General features: G+C 38.7%; 1 protein-coding gene across 6 annotated transcripts in view; it reads left to right on the forward strand.

Annotated features, from left to right (window-relative positions):
* LOC113045961 (catenin delta-2) overlaps window positions 1-17,101 on the forward strand; it is a 79,773-nt gene that overhangs the window by 53,566 nt on the left and 9,106 nt on the right. For 4 of the 6 annotated variants that reach the window (XM_026206752.1, XM_026206754.1, XM_026206758.1 and 1 more), the window contains 10 exons: window positions 1,184-1,316; window positions 1,735-1,948; window positions 6,404-6,587; window positions 9,025-9,142; window positions 10,860-11,045; window positions 12,533-12,727; window positions 13,255-13,405; window positions 14,246-14,468; window positions 15,313-15,397; window positions 15,690-15,816. In XM_026206752.1, the coding sequence (XP_026062537.1) occupies window positions 1,184-1,316; window positions 1,735-1,948; window positions 6,404-6,587; window positions 9,025-9,142; window positions 10,860-11,045; window positions 12,533-12,727; window positions 13,255-13,405; window positions 14,246-14,468; window positions 15,313-15,397; window positions 15,690-15,816 (1,616 nt within the window). The remainder of the gene's footprint in view (window positions 1-1,183; window positions 1,317-1,734; window positions 1,949-6,403; window positions 6,588-9,024; window positions 9,143-10,859; window positions 11,046-12,532; window positions 12,728-13,254; window positions 13,406-14,245; window positions 14,469-15,312; window positions 15,398-15,689; window positions 15,817-17,101) is intronic. The other 2 variants (XM_026206753.1, XM_026206756.1) reach the window with 1 other exon arrangement.

Here is a 17,101-nt window from a genome sequence, read left to right on the forward strand (position 1 = left end):
AGGGTTTAGGAAATGTAGATCTTCTCTTGTGTGGGTTCCAGGCACCTTAGGACTGCTCTAGGCAATAGCACAGCTGTCACTGATACCCCTTGAAAAGGCCAATATTTTTGGGAGGATGTTATTGTCTGTATACATTAGCTGAGATCTAACGTACCTCTGCAGAAAGCATCAAAATCAGAATTTAAAAATGATTGCTGACATGTGATGGCTGTGAAACCTTTGTTTCTTCTACGTGATTATTATTATTATTTTATTTAAATTTTTTCTCCTTACAAAACACTGTCATGCATCATTTTTGAGGTTAATTTGTTTTCATTGTACGTGGCATTCGTTTTATTTTAATTAGTATTACTTTACTATTTTCAAAGCAGAAAAGTAGTGCATTTAACAGTGGGAGACCACAGATGTTGGCGGAAAGTTGGAGTATGTTGCATTCAGTTTGATGAATTGCAAAGAAAAAGAGTCAGAGCTTCAGAGAGGAGAATGTTTTTAAAAAATGTTTACACGCCATATAAAAGAAATACACTACCAGTCAAAGGTTTTTGAACAGTAAGGATTTTTGTTTTTTAAAGAAGTCTCTTCTGTTCACCAAGTTTGCATTTATTTGATCCAAATACAGCAATAATGAATACAGCAAAATAGTAATTTTGTGAATATTCAAATAGAAATTCTTTCTATTTGAATATGTTTTTAAATATAATATATTCCTGTGCTAAACTTTCAGCATCATTACTCCAGTCTTCAGTCAGTGTCACATGATCCTTCAGAACTCATTCTGAAATGCTGATTTCTACTTATTGTTATTATCAATATTTAAAAGATCAGCATTTATCTGAAAAGCGGTTTTCAACAATAATAATAATAAATGTTTTTGAGCAGCAAATTAGAATATTACAGTGATTTCTGAAGGATCATGTGACTGGAGTAATGATACACAATCACAATGAAATCACTTCTTTTTTTAAGAGTAAAAATATTTCAAAACGTTACTTTGATACTTTGGTTCAAATAAATGCAGGCTTGGTGAGCCTGCATTTATATAAAAACATAAAAAATATTACTGTTCAAACTATTGACTGATAGCGTATGATGTTATTCACATACATGCTATTTTAATGTTACTATGTTTCTTTAGGTCAAAGTTTCTCCACATTCACTTTTGTGTGCATATGTCCCTCTTCAGGGAATTTGGCTGGAGGGATCCTGAACTGCCGGAGGTCATCCAAATGCTGCAGCACCAGTTTCCATCGGTACAGTCCAACGCTGCCGCCTACCTCCAGCACTTGTGCTTTGGAGACAACAAGATCAAATCAGAGGTAACTCCTGCATACCAACATCACACACATTCTGCATATATAGACTATCTACTAATAAGGCCTTGAAGTGAGGATCATTATTTCAGGTTAATTTGAATTTACCTAGTTAGTGCACGATATAATAGTAAAGCTAACCATTTAATCATACATAATTAAGATAACAAAATATAAAGGCTTATGAACTTTTAATAAAAAGGAGGAAATGCTTTAACTCTTTATGTCACTTTGCGGAACCTTGGCAATCTAGTCAGATGCCAACAGCAACATTCTTTTTAAAAATCCCATAAGAATCTATTTTGCTCACCACAGCTGCATTTATTTGATCCGGAATGCAGAAAAAAAAATGTAATACTGTGTAATATTATCTTTTTTTAGTTTAACATATTTAAAAATGTCAATTATTCCTGATAAATATCAGATACGGAGGCAGGGTGGGATCCAGCTGCTGGTGGACTTGCTGGATCACCGTATGACAGATGTGCACAGGAGCGCCTGTGGTGCACTCAGGAACCTGGTCTATGGCAAAGCCAACGACGACAACAAGATCGCCCTGAAGAACTGTGGTGGGATCCCTGCACTTGTGCGGCTCCTGCGCAAGACAACAGATGTGGAGATCAGAGAACTGCTCACAGGTGCTCAGAAAACATTAAGCACATGTATTTATAATTCAGTTTCAGTCCGTCTCTTTTGTTCTCTGTCGTGACGGGATACTGATGAGAAGTAATTTGTTTGACCACACTGAAAGAGAAAATGCTGCAGAACTTCCTCTGCCTTCAAGTGCACCTTTTAAAAGTATACCACTGAGTCATACATGTGTTATTTTGATATGCATTCAAGTCAGAAGCATAAAACGAAATAAAAGAATTATATTGTGAACAATAAGCCAAATAACAGCATATAAATTCATGAAAATTATTCATTTCAGTGTATTATTTAAGATCTCCACTGAATGTTTTTGTTATATAAAACGAGCCTGATTTGTTCATGTTTTTGTAGCAGCACAAACCAATGGTGCTTTAGTCTGCCAGAAAGGGCGGAGCTGATGTGTATATAATTCGGCTTGCAGCGCCATTTCGTCAGAATCTTCTCCTTCAGTGACGAGGACCATCTCTTCACTGAATTCACTGACAAGTCTCCCCTGCGGCCATCTGGTGCTTTCTTAAAGAGCAAATTAGAGCAAATTTCCAGCGTGCATTGTTTCAAAGGAGCCCTTGCACGAGTCAGACGGGCACAGCAAATGTGTTGCCTGCATGGGCAGTCTTCGCTTGCAGATCGCCTTCTTCACTGAAGGCAGTACTTCCGACTCCACTATCCTATTTCCTTTCTCTCCTAAGAGAAAGAAAGTGCTGAGCAGCAGCTCTCTCTCCATGGGTGTGAGTGGTTTCATGTCAGCCCAGCACCCGCATGCCCCCCTCTCCCTGCTTAGCCTCATCGCACCAGTGTGCTTCACACAAGAGGATCAACGCTCCTGCATTGCAGCGAGCGGCTTGGTTTCCTTTGGTGCATCCAAGGAAGAGATTACCATCGACGCCTCGATGTCCTTGAAGGCATCAGATGCTGAAGAATGGTGCTTCCAGCGAGGAGCCCGTAGCCCGCCCATCTTGCCAACCAGTAGCCAAAATCAGACACTGAGCTAATCCGTGTTCTCTCCATGGCAAGATCTGGGTCTTGAGTGGTCGGCTCCAGAAGACCCCGCCCATGGCCTTTTAGATGAGTGGTTCTTGCCGGGACGCTGTCAACTGCCTTCCCACCAGTGGCCCAAGAACTGACAAAGACCTGGTGCAGAGTCACAGTTTACATACATAATGCTCATTCAACTAGAATTCAAAGATTCCCACTTTTAAGCATGACTTTGCTTGGCTATTCATATGCTCATACCTTATTATTACGATATTTCCACTTCAATTATAGTATGTAGTTATATGGAAAGGGATGTTGAACCAGTGAGATTTGACAGTAGAAATTAAAAGAAAAAAAGTGAACAAACCTTGTCGCGACTGATTAGGACACAGTGTCTGCCTCCCATCTTTGAATGTGTGGTATCTTCATTTCCCCTCTCACCAAGTTCAGCATACAAATACATTGTATGTGACCTTTCTGTCACTGTCTCTGGCTTCTATATAATTGGGCTCAATTTGTTAATCTGTTCTCCTAGAATCATCAGCTTGTTACCGTAGACCCCACTACCCATTAAATGATTCGTTAATGATTTTCTAATTGTTTAGGGCTATAATAATTAAGGATAATACCAGTGCTTGGTGTAGCCTCTTTAGGGACTTTTGTATAATGAGTCTTGATGCTTTGACAGAAGACAAAGACTCAATCCTATAGAAATATTTGTGGTACTGAGACGATTCCTGAGAGATGTTGGAAAAATTAGGCAGCAATTTGCTTTTTTGAGGCATTTCATAAATGTCAGATGCTGAATTGTTGGGAGACACTTCAATAGAACGCCGCAGCTCCCTTGTGTTTCAGCCTAGCGAGCAAACAAAATGTCCATCAATTGAAAAATTCTTCCTGAATCCAGAGCTCAGAGAAATACGGAGCCCTGCACATGACATGCAGGAAAAAATATTAGGCTAAATCGTGTGCACGATTTACTAATTCGTTCCCTCAATGTACTTAAACGTGAACATGATTACTATTGCGTTCTCTTGATTTACTATTGCGTTCACTCGATTTATAAATTGTGAGCACGATTTACTAATTCGTTCCCACGATTTGCTAAATTTTTTTAAGTACATTGAGGGAACGAATTAGTAATTCGTGCACACAATTTATTTATTTTTTCTTGTATGTCATGTGCGGGGCTCCATAGAGAAACATTGAAAATTTTTCTAATTAAAAATAGTGAAGCTGAGTGACATGTGCTTATTACAGCTACATATCTCTGTGCTTGTACTCACTTTAGCTGCAACATTTGGAAAGAGGCGAGAAGCCATTTATGCTTTTTCAAAGACAATTAACAAGTAAATTAGAGAGTGGTTTAAATTAGGAGACAAAGTGTCCTCTCGTCAGTCCATAATAAACCCTCCTCACGCAACATCTCCTCAGACCCCAGTCGCTGGCTGATTGCTGAAGCCAGAAACGGCCTGTTTTGCCTGCTGGGGCCTGAATTTGAGCTCAGAACTCTTCATTCTGCAGGTGGTTGCAGATGTTTAACAAACAAGATTGGATAGGATAAGATGAGATTAAATTGGCTGGAGCACAGAGCTGTACACCCTGTTAGCAGCACAGAGGAAGGACCTACAAAAGTGCTCCCCGTACACTGCAGTGAGTCCATGAAATTAAATGTAATGAAAAAAGTTAGTAATATATATGCTGCTTGGTTATGCATTGCCAATTCTAAATGGCTGTCAATGATGAAAGGTGCTTTTTAGAACCAGATGGTGTAGTTATAGCATCTAACAGTAGGGGCTAACAGGCAAATGCTAACCAGTCAAACATAGAGCCCTTGGATTTAGCACATCATTTCTTTAGTGAGGTCCTTCATGACGTCCAAAAAATAGCCTATGAGCTGAATTGAGAAACATTTGTAAGGAAGATGTTTCTTAGCATTACCGACTCATTAAAAGGTGATTATAGTGTCCCACATGAACGTTGTGGGTGATGCCACATGGCAAACTCGCTTCAGTGGAGGGTACCAAACAAATGACAGGCAAGCATTCATAGACTGTTTTTTAATTTGTATGCTTCTACTATGTAATAAAAGTATGCCCTTCACTGTTGTATATACTATATACTATCACTATAGTATATACTTTTGAATATGTAACAACAACAACAGATACATTAGCACTATCATCACCTTTTATACAGTAATGAGTAGCATTTGATACGTTTTGAGCTTGCTTGTGTTCTAGCGTCTAGATAAACGTGTGAGTACTGTGGCAGCTTCAAACTTGTTTTTTCTGGACAAAATGAACTGAAAACAAACCTCTTTTTGGACAAAAAAAATGAAATATGAATGTACTATTTTTAGGATTTTGGTTTCACTGGTCTAAATTTTGTGCACTATTTCGGGAAGCTTTTTGTTATAACACAGGAGTGAACATTTTAGAACAAACATGCACTACCAAAAATTTAATGTCAGTTTTTGATGTTTTTGAAAGTCTCTTGTTTGATCAAAATACAGTAAGAAATGTAATATTATTAAATAATATCACATAATCATTCTAGAAATCATTTTAATATGCTGATCTGGTGCCCAAGAAACATTTCTTATTATAATAAATATTGAAAACAGCTGTTCTGCTTTAATATTTTTGTGGATGATATGTTGTGTGTATTTTCTTTAGAAGAAGTTCAAAAGAGCAGCAATTATTTAAAATGTTTTTACATATTTATAATTGTGTAAAGTACATTTCAAATATACATTATAAAAGTCTACATTTATATATGGGGGGAGGGGTACATGTAATCGATTATTGATGAATGAAAAAATAATTTTTATATATAAAAAAAAAATATATATATATATATATATATATATATATATATTCTACTTTTGACATACTGCTGTAATCATACTACTTTATAATATGGGATGCATCACACTGTTTAGGACTGTAAGTCTGTGATATTTAACAAACAAGATAACGTGCAATTAGCTTGAGCTTTATGCTCTGCTAGCAGCAGGGAGGAGGAACATGCAAAAACGCTCCCTTGTTCACTGCATCAGAGCTGTAGGGGTCTCATGAAAGATATGAAATATTTATAACGTACTACTTTTAATAATATGCTAAATGAGCTACAGTTCAGCTGCATGCTACTTTCTAGCAGCTCACAGTTCATTCTTGATTGCGATGTGGCTTGGATCACACCCTCAAACGTTCATACTAAGAGCTGATGAGGACACACTAGTGAAACTTTTGAAAGTGTTTCATTTGAGGGGCTCTTGACCAAGACCTCATGCAATATTCAAAAGAATGTTTGCAGCCTGCCGTAATCAGTGTTTTTAATGATATCTTTTTCTGCACAACAAAAACTCAAGGTTAAGAAGAGAAATTGTAGTCTATAAATACAGGGTGTGTATTCTCCACTGGATCAGACATTTTTAGGTACATAGCTGATGTTCTTGTGTACAGGTGTGCTGTGGAACTTGTCCTCGTGCGATGCTCTGAAGATGCCCATAATTCAGGACGCTCTGGCAGTGCTGACCAACACAGTCATTATTCCTCACTCGGGCTGGGACACCTTGCCCCTCCAGGACGACCGCAAGCTGCACCTGCATTCCTCACAGGTGCTCCGCAATGCTACCGGGTGCCTCAGGTACAGTTCCTAATTAATGTCAATCAAAGTTTTAATTCAACATCTATTGCCTTTCATTGTTCATTCATATTTATGTACAGGCAAAGCATCACTTTGAAGGACCTGTTGTTGCTCTTAAGAGGCTTAATTTTCACCTAGAAGCAATCATTGTTTTATTAGGTGATTATTCAAGTAAGAATTATGCAAATATTATGTTAATGCCTGAGCGTTTCTGTCTTTCAAAGCGAAATGATATGATGAATTTGTTTGCCTTCAGAAATGTCAGCGTATATTGGGGTCTCGGAGGCTTTTCCAGGAGCCCTTCACTGATAACTTAAGTTAATTGATTTGAATAAATAGATTCAATTGCAGTAGATAAATCTGGCCAGTATAAGAATTCGTGCATAAAACCATTTTGTGATAGAGCTCATTCTGCCACTTTAGTAGGATTATATTCTGCCCAGTATTGGTGGGATTCAACAATAGAATTCTGTAGCTCTGGAATAGTGTTAGGCACTGTGATTGTGGATCTGGTGGCATGCCAAAGCCTTCCTCTTGCAAAAATCTCCTTTGGACTCCAAAGCAATTATGTTGCCTGTTCCTTTAGCTACTCCATTCATTATCATATATTAAAGAAATTAATACGAAGGCAAGGATGCATTAAACTGATGTCTTCACTGAAAGTGACAGTAAAGACATTTATATTGCTACAAAAAAATTCTATTTTAAATAAATGCTGTTCTTTTGAAATTAATATTAATCAAAGAATCTTAAATGAAAACAATCATGTTTTTTGCAAAAATAGTAAATCAGCACAATTGTTTTGAACATCAATAATAATTAGAAATGTTTCTTGAGCATCAAATCGACTTTAGAATGCTTTCTGAAGGATCATGTGATACTGAAGACTGGAGTAGATGGCTACTGAAAAAGCATCTTTCCCATCCCATGAATAAATTATATATCAAAATGCGCATGCTTTACAGAAACGGAATGATATATATATAATGTTAACGTTATGTCCCATACGTTCTTGGGTACTCTACAAAATAGTGGAAGATGTAATTCAGGGGGGAAAATGATAATATTATTATAGTATTTTTTATACATTTCAATATTTTTAATAAAATTTTGTCCTAAAATTTGTCAAAAATATACAAATGTTGTATAATAACATTTATGTATCGCAGATCTAAACATTTCAAATCTAAGAGTATGGCTTGATTATTTTATCTTAATGTTAAATGATTAACTTGCACATATTCTACACAGCAAAATAAACTTTTGATTAACCAAAACAAAATATGGCCATAACTTGACCAACTTTTTGATGAGGCATTAAAATGGCTATACTTTAGAGTCCAATGGTTTGAATGAGGTTGGATTTGGCAGGACACAGGCAAGGGAGAACCTTTGGCATAGTGTCAGATGTTTATGTATCTGGGTTGTCCACTATGTGCTGTCTAAAAAACCTCTCTAATACATTTGACTGCTGTATCTTGTGGCTTTGTAATTTTTATTTCTGTGACGAATGTTGATGCATCATGCAAAAGTGATGATCACATTATTTGCACATGTTCAGGCTTTTCATTGTAATGCTTTGATATTGTTAATTTTGAAATCATATTTTCCAGTTTCTAGTTTTTGCTGACTAGATGGAAAAGTGCATTTTGGAGCTATTACAAGCTCAATCAAAACATCAAAAAATCTGCAGGTACTTCAGAGCTCAGGAACTTTTTGCTGCAAAACTCATTTTGATATTAACAGAACTTTACATTTATAGCACATACTACATGCATATACCATCCTCTCTCCTCCTGCGCATCAGCTTTCAGGTTTGAAGCAGCAGGATTGTAGAAAGTGCTGAGTCACTCTTGGATGGCTGGACTAAGCTCCCTACGCCCAGCGTGATAATTAATCCTCTTCATGGATGGCTGAGGAACTAGAAGTCTGATTGAATATTTAATGGTTGGACACAGTTGCCACACCACCTGCAGCTGCCTGAGACACACAGGTCTCTTAGAAGCTTCTTGGAGAGTGCGAGAGAGAGAGACGACAGGATGCGGTCTTTGATTTCTCACAGGCACCTTCGAATAAGGCCCTGCTCAGATCAGACTTCCCGATTCTGGTCTCCTGAGGCTCCAGCTCTTGGGATGCTAAGCTTGTTGCTTTGCAGCATGGTGCTGGTGATTCATAAAGCTGATGCTTGGAATTTTTCTACGTTAAAACTTCTTTAAAAAAAGTATAAAAATCTGCTGTCCAAACATTGCTCTGTTTGAAAAGAACTTGGGGGAAAAGTGAGTTACTACACATTTCCATGAAAAGCTTATTGATGTTGAAGACCATCTGCCCTTTGGTTGGTTGAGTATTGATTTAGAAGCTCAGAATTGCCAAAACGTAATCAATCGAGTCAATAATAAAACATGCGTGACATTGTGTATGAATGTGTTCTCGACAGGAATGTGAGCTCAGCCGGAGAAGAGGCCCGCCGCAGGATGAGAGAGTGTGAGGGACTGACTGATGCGCTGCTCTACGTCATCCAGACAGCCCTGGGCACCAGTGAGATCGACAGCAAGGTTTGACATTTCCCTCCTCTGCCTTTTGGACCAAAGTATATGCATTCAGCAGAACACTTGGGAGATTTCTAGCAGGTTTAGTTGTGCAGGTTTTACTCCCCAACCATTTGGAGCACTTTTCCACTGCTAAATGTTAGACGAGAGTGAACACACAATGCAAAATGGGCAAAAAAACCCAGTCTAGACCAGATTAGTCTCAGACCGCACGCCCACTAACCACCCACCCACAGTCCGTTCGCTCACAGTCGGATGAATACTGCACATAGCACTAAAAATCACTTATGATCTTGTGTGCATTGTTAGCCAACTATGGACACAACTTGCCAACATAGTTCAGTGATTCAGTGTTTCCCAAAACCATAGTTCCAATAAACATTTGCACTCTATTTTATACACTGTAGTTGTGTGGCTGAAACTGTCTGCGGTTAGAAGCAGAGTTTCTTGTTTTTATGGCTTAAATTCATCATGCTCTTGAGAGAACTAAGTAAGCTAACAGGTAGTACATCTTTTAGTTTGAGAAAGAATGTGCTGTTTTTGAAGAGTGCACATGAGAATGTGCTCAGGTACTCCGGAGGAGCATGACATAAGAGGGAAGTTGTGATCGAATGAAGTGAAACAATGGGGTGCGAAGGTAGTGAACTAGCCTTCACATGCTGTTTGTTATTTACAGCAATAATCTGACATTAATTCAATATCAAACCAATTAAATAACAGCAAGAAATTGTTACTCCATCACCCCTGCGTCAGCGTCATTACAACAGTTCAATATTATTAAACCAAAATGATTTGAACTTAATAAATTAAAACAAACTACATTTGATTTCTAAACAGTACACACTGATCAGTGGAAAATCATGCTGATTTGAGCTTCACTGGTGAAGCAGGATTAGATGCAGAAATAGCTGTTTGCAGCTGAACACAAAATAAAATAATATTTTATTATTACAATGTTGGAGGCATTGACTTCTATAGTCAACCGTGTGGTTACCAGCATTCTTCAAATTATGTTCATTTGTGTTCAACTGAAGAAATCCCTAGCATTTCTCATCTAAATCTAGATAAAACCATTTTGGATGCTTCTAAGCTGGTCCAGTATTTAATCTTTCAAGCAGGGACATAGACGTTTTATTAGAAAGACAGTTAAGGTTTTTTTTTTTTTTTTTTTTTGACTCCTCTAATTGCTTTACCACCAACAATGTTGCAAAAACAACAATAACTGCAGTCGCTTTTAAGCAAGCTTTATGGTAATTATGCAGATAAAGTCATGGAGTGACACACCTCTCTATATTGAATTTTTGATTTTCTAGAGGTCTCTGTTACTGGCATAATACTTTGTGAGAACAAGTTTGAATGAGGGGGAAAAAAAAGAGCGTCACACTTTAATCCCTCTGAAAGCATTTACAAGATCAAAGTCGTCCTCTTTGTTTTTCCTGCCTCACTGCTCATCACAATAGGATTAGTTCTCCAGCTCTCCACTGGAGTCCGTCCAGAGGACTAATCTAACAAGAGACTATTAAGAGTTCAGGGCACAATAATGCATAGCCTTCCCAAAGAGGACAGATTGTCTCGCAAATACAAAAAGACATTTCGATATTTGCTGTGTCAAATAAAGCCAAACTGGAGGTGTGTTACGGTGTGTTTCCATGTTTTGCAAATTTTGCAATCTGACAACTTGTTTTCCCTCCAATCTTTGCGCATCAAACGCGCCCCCTTCTAGACCATCGAGAACTGCGTGTGCATCCTGCGGAACCTGTCCTACAGGTTGGCGGCAGAGACGTCTCAGGGGCAGCAGATGGGTTCGGAGGAGCTGGACGGGGTTCTGTGCACCGATGCCAGCGGGAAGGATGCGGAGAGCTCCGGCTGCTGGGGCAAGAAGAAAAAGAAAAAGAAGAGCCACGATCAGGTGGGCTGGGGGTTTTTATCCCTGCAGCTGCTGGCAATTAGCATCACTTAGCAGCATTCGGGTGCGGGTCGCCTGCGTCGACACTCGTCCTCCTCCAGTGAATAATTACGTATTTTCCAGGCTGATTTCATTTAGTTTCTGAAAACAGATGAAGATAAGGGCATCGGGAGTGTTTGTTTAGCATTTGCATGGCATGAATAGCGAGGTAAAAGGTGGCATTACTTTGCATTGTGGCTTTTAAATAACTAAATTGTCTGTGAGTCATCTGTTCCTTTAACAACGATGCAAATGCACATCTGGTTGTGCGACGGTTGAGTTTGTCCTGTCTAATTAATTATCCTGTATCCTAAACAACCAGGGAGCTTTATCTTCAAATATTTCAATACGCAGCAAAAAAGTACCATGTTATTTCCAATAAATACTATGGGATTCTTCATATTACCTCGGGGGGCCATGTAAATACTACTGTATATGAATAATCATTCCGTACTGTGGTATGATAATCAGTGCAAGAGCCACATTGGGTTGTTGTGCTCTAGCATGCAATATGAGTTCTAGTCTGGCTCATGACATCGCTTAGTCCTGTTTCCCCCTCTTCTCACATCATTTCCTGATGGCTCTGTACTGTGCTTATTTAAAAAATGGCCAAAAATAAAATAGCATCTGGCACTTTCCATGAATAGGGTACAATTTGGTGTCCCATTACACTTTGGCACAAATCCCATGTTTTTTGTTGTAAAACCCCCTCCGTCCTTGTTAAATTATGATTTTTGGCCTGTCCCATCTCCACCGTATCTAGTAATTTAAGCCACAGACAGTGTCTGTATTAAAAATTAAACAACAGTGTTATCATTTTTGCTGAAATTTAGTTCATTGTTGTAAAAACCATGAACAAAAACCTTTTATTTTCCCAAAAGAAATGTATTTGGCAAAGATGCATTAAATTGATCAAAAGTGACAGATTTCTATTTTAAATAACTGCTGTTCTTTTGAACTATTCATCAGTCATTTTAGGCAAAACAACTTATTTCAACTGTAAAAATTAAATGTTTTTGAGCACCAAATCCGCAGATATTAGAATGACTTCTGAAGGATCATGTGACACTGAGGACTGAAGTAATGGCTGCTGTAAACTTCTAGAAACACTGTTTCCTATTTTTGGTGATTATTTCCCTTTTATATCTTATGTCCATGCTACTTCGGTTATTGTTTTTACGTATTGTTTTATTGCTAGAAAGAAATCACAGAAATCAGGGTTAAGGATCACATATATTGCTAACAAGGTTTCAAAGCCACAAAGAAAATTAATTAAAAATTAACTAAATCAAGGCTGATGATCTATATTTAATAAAGGTCGAGCACCTCCTTTTTTTGTCTATTCCGTTTTGTTTCAGCCCCTGTTTTGTAACCTTGTGGAATGTATCCATATATGACTCTTTTTCTTGATAGTAACACTGTAATAACACTCAATCTTTCTCTGCTTTCAGTGGGATGGTGTCGGGCCTTTCCCAGACTCTAGTGACCCTCCGAAGGGACTGCAGATGCTGTGGCACCCGTCCATAGTAAAACCATACCTCACTCTACTGTCTGAGTGCTCGAACCCGGACACACTGGAGGGAGCAGCTGGGGCTCTACAGAACCTGGCAGCGGGTAGCTGGAAGGTAGGCCCCAACTTAAAACCTGTGAGTAACCCTGCACCCAAAGAGCCACGAACCAAACAATCTGGCTCTGGAACCCATCACCATTATGACTGACACTAAAACACATTCATACCTCAGTTTTGTCTGCCAAGGTCATGGAGTTCTACAAACAGCAAACACATGTCTTAACACAAACTTAGAGAACATAGTGAACTTTATATTGAGAACACAGTCTCTTTCAAGTGAACACAACCAGTGTATGATAACTGATGGCTTCAAACTCACATCTTCAAATGGATACAATGTAAAGAGCTGAATTCTCACTCAAAGTCTTGAAAGTGTAAACAGTGACTGGGATATTCTGTCAAATTTTGCAATTTTGCACTTCAAAATATCTTCTGTTGTCATTTTCTCCTCAGAAGAATGAAACAAACAACAGTGCAATGAACTAAATTCACATTTCATGCAATGTTGACACCAAAACCTCATTCCAGTGCCCCTGTTTCTGTTCAGCTGATGTGATGATGATTATTTTGCGGCACCCTTTTGTCTGTTTCATGTGCCTGTAGTGGTCGGTGTACATCCGTGCGGCAGTTCGGAAAGAGAAAGGACTGCCCATTCTGGTGGAGTTGCTGAGAATAGACAATGACCGGGTGGTTTGCGCCGTGGCCACTGCCCTCCGAAACATGGCCCTTGATGTCAGAAACAAGGAGCTCATAGGTAGGTTTGGGACACAGAAGTGTGTTTGCCTCAAGCTAACATTTTCTCTTTGACTCCACCAGAGCCGAATGCCGCAGAGGTACGTGTACCTTTAAATTACTTGTAAACCGGAGGCCTTTCAAAATCTGTTTCCTTTTGTGTGTGAGTGTGTGTATTTGTGATGTGTGTATCAGCGATGGCATCTGTGTAGCATTTCGAGTCAGGTATTGCAGTGAGGCGAGGTGCCATTGTTTGAAAGGCTGCTCACGACTCTAACAGACTATTGATCTCTTTAATAGTTTGTGTATTCTGATGGGCCCCCTTGTCTCCCTGGCAACCGCTCGCACTCTTTCAGTCTGGTCTTGGCCCTGTGTGAGTTCGAAGGCGTGTGAATTTCTTTTGGAATATAGGGCAAAAGGAACGGCATAAAACTCTACGAATTTCGAGACAGCAGCACCATTGGAATACTGATGCTGCAGGCTCATTTCAGATAGAGCTGTTCAAATGTCCTTTATTATTCAAGGAAATCAGCGATGAATCGGGCAAGGCTTCAAGTGCTCATGGGAACCTTTCTTTCATGTAACTTCAATGCATACCGGTTTTGTAGCACGGATCGTTGCAGATAGAATTAGCTCCCTGGTGGGAATGGCTCTTTTGCGGTCACATTAAGTGTAATAGAGCTGCTGGGTAGTGATGTGGGTGTATCGGACGCTTTGGCATTTTCAGTCGCGGCCTTGAGGTTCAGTGCCTTTAAAGAGCTCTGCATGCCGACGGTACAATCCGAATCCAAATCTCTGAAAAGCCTGTCACTCCTCCTCTCTGACTTTTCTTTTTCATTCATCTCATTCATGCAACCCATAGGCAAGTATGCCATGAGGGATCTGGTCCACCGTCTACCGGGGGGCAACAATAACAACAGTACTGGCACAGGGGGTACCAGCAAGAGTATGTCCGATGACACCATCACGGCGATCTGCTGCGCTCTGCATGAAGTCATCACCAAGAACATGGAGAACACCAAGGCTCTTCGTGACGCCGGCGGCATTGAAAAACTCATCGGCATTGCCCGCAGCAAGGGAGACAAGTTAGTATCTTATTATTCTGTAACATGATCACAACCGATTAGAGTGTGTAGACAAAACCCCATTTTAACTCTGTTATGTCCCGTAGAATTAGGCATATTTAAATGGAAAGGAAAGTAGTTTGTAAAGGAAGAGGACATGCTGGATCTTCCATACATTACCTCTCCTGTACTGTATTACGAAAAAGGAAAAACTCGTTTGATAATGGTTATTTTTTGGTTGACACACTGCTTGCTGTTCAGGTAGTAAGTTGCAAGATATTTTTTTTTAAAGAAAATTAATGCTGAAATTATTAACTGAACTTTTATTATGAACTAATTGACTTGTTAACTGAAAACATGTAATATGGTTTTCCCAGAAATATTAGAATGATTTCTGAGAGATCATGTGACGCATAAGATTCCGCTTTGCCACCACAGGAATAAATGACAATATATGAAAATAGAAAACAGCTATTTAAAATGATAGTAATACTTCACAATATTATAGTGTACTGTTTTTTTTTATCAAATAAATGCAGCCATGGTGAAGCTTAAAAGACATTTTGGAACTTTTGAATGTTCACCATTAGAGAAATCTGTGAACAAATTGAGCTGAACTAAAATTAATTTTTATTCCACATCTCCCAACACGTTGTTTATATAGCTGAGAAAGTACTTTCTATAAAGTTTCAGTATTGTACCACAGGGTTTTATTTAGTTTGCACTCTTTGCAAAAAATATGAAGCGATCCATTATATTAACAGCCCAGAAATGGATTAGAAACTGAAAATTCACTCAAACTGCTTACATAATTGCAGATAGAGCTATGAGTTGTATTCATTTCCTCTTTTATGTTTCCCTACAGACACACACCGAAGGTGGTGAAGGCGGCGTCTCAAGTCCTCAACAGCATGTGGCAGTACAGAGATTTGCGAAGCCTCTATAAAAAGGTAATACATTCAGAAGACCTTGCTGTTCTCGCATCTATTACATTTGCAGCTATATACTTTGAAATGGGCATCAATGCAGTTAGAGGCTTTTTGCTGCCAAGTGGTGCAGCTACAGTATCTACCAGCGGGTGCTAAGTGGCCATCCTGACCCTTTGGTTTATCTGATCCAAGTTTTTAAAAAGGAATTCAGTTTCAAATGCATGAAAATCTGTTTTGTTTTATAACCAAAAGGTTTTAATGAGTGGAGATTCAGGATGAACAGATGATCATGCTCCTCTTATTTTTATGGCAGGACGGCTATTCTCAGTATCACTTCATTGGCTCTTCATCTACAATTGAGAGAGACAGACAACGACCGTATTCCTCCTCTCGCACTCCATCTATCTCTCCTGTGCGGACCTCACCCAATAATCGATCAGGTGAGAGTCTGTATTGACAACAAGCGATATCACTGATATCATATTTGCACTCTACCATCCACATCTTTATCTCATTGTCAGCAGTAGATTGGAAGAATAAAAAAAGTACTTGAAAAGTACTTGTTTTCAAAATCAAGTAGTCAGACTTTTGTCAGAGAGTGCAATAATTAAAGCATCTAAAACAAGCTGACCTCATTTATCAACTAGTCAGTTTTGGGAGAATTTGTCGTTCATAATGACTAATCCCAAAATAGTACATTAATGGAGATAAGAAGAGTGTGGCTTATGCTGTTATGTGATCATAGAGGGAACAAAGCTGTCAACATCCTGATATTTGTCAATTTCAAACTGACGGCGGGTCGGAGAATACAGTATACTGTCAGTCAGGGCGCAATGCCTATCCTAATTACACAGCGCTACAGAAGAGTCTGTTCTGCTTAATTAACACGCTTTGTTTTGCAGGCACTGTCTGTTGTCTAGTTGTGTTTCAGATATCAAAGTTTATTTTAGTCAGTTGTGCTTTTGAACTCATCTTATGCCTTCATTAATAGTGCCACATCATCTCCAGTCTGTAGTAAATCTTTATTCAGAATTCTCATTATGTTTCTTCGAATGTAGTCTAGAGGCAACCTGAATATTAAATGCTCATAATGTCCTCACCTATCATGGGACAAACAAAGAGATGGCATATTTAATCTACCTGCTGCTCGGGAGAAGGTGGCGGGGAACTATCCCAAATGAGAATCTCACACCTTTTAAATTGTGCAATTTGCAATTTTCTCGGGGAAGTACAAATTTCTATATTTGCAATTAAGATGGCCATCTAGCATAGACCGTACACCAGCCAACAAAGTCAGGCTTAAAAATAGTAAAAACACAATATCTTTCATTAAGAGCTGATTCATTAACATCAAAATAATGAAATGATGACGAGTTAAGTATCTCTTTCTGGTATAATGAAGTACTTTGTTGTAAAATAATCTTTTCTTGTATTACTGAGGACATTATTGTGTTTCATCAACTCTGTAAACTTCACGTTTATGTCCCAGGGGTTTCATGAACAGATTTCATTTTGCTTTTCGTTATATGAAGGTCACATTAAAGGGCACCTATTATGCAAAATTCACTTTTACATGGTGTTTGACCATACATGTGTGTTGGCAGTGTGTGAGCAAAACCACCCTAGAATGATAAAAATCCACCTAGTGTTTTTTTACAATCTCAATAATTCATGAGCACTGTCTCAAAACGCCCTGTTCTAAGACTGCTCTCACTGTGACGTAGA

This window comes from Carassius auratus, chromosome 27, assembly GCF_003368295.1.
Source record: "Carassius auratus strain Wakin chromosome 27, ASM336829v1, whole genome shotgun sequence".
Lineage (NCBI taxonomy): Eukaryota > Metazoa > Chordata > Actinopteri > Cypriniformes > Cyprinidae > Carassius > Carassius auratus.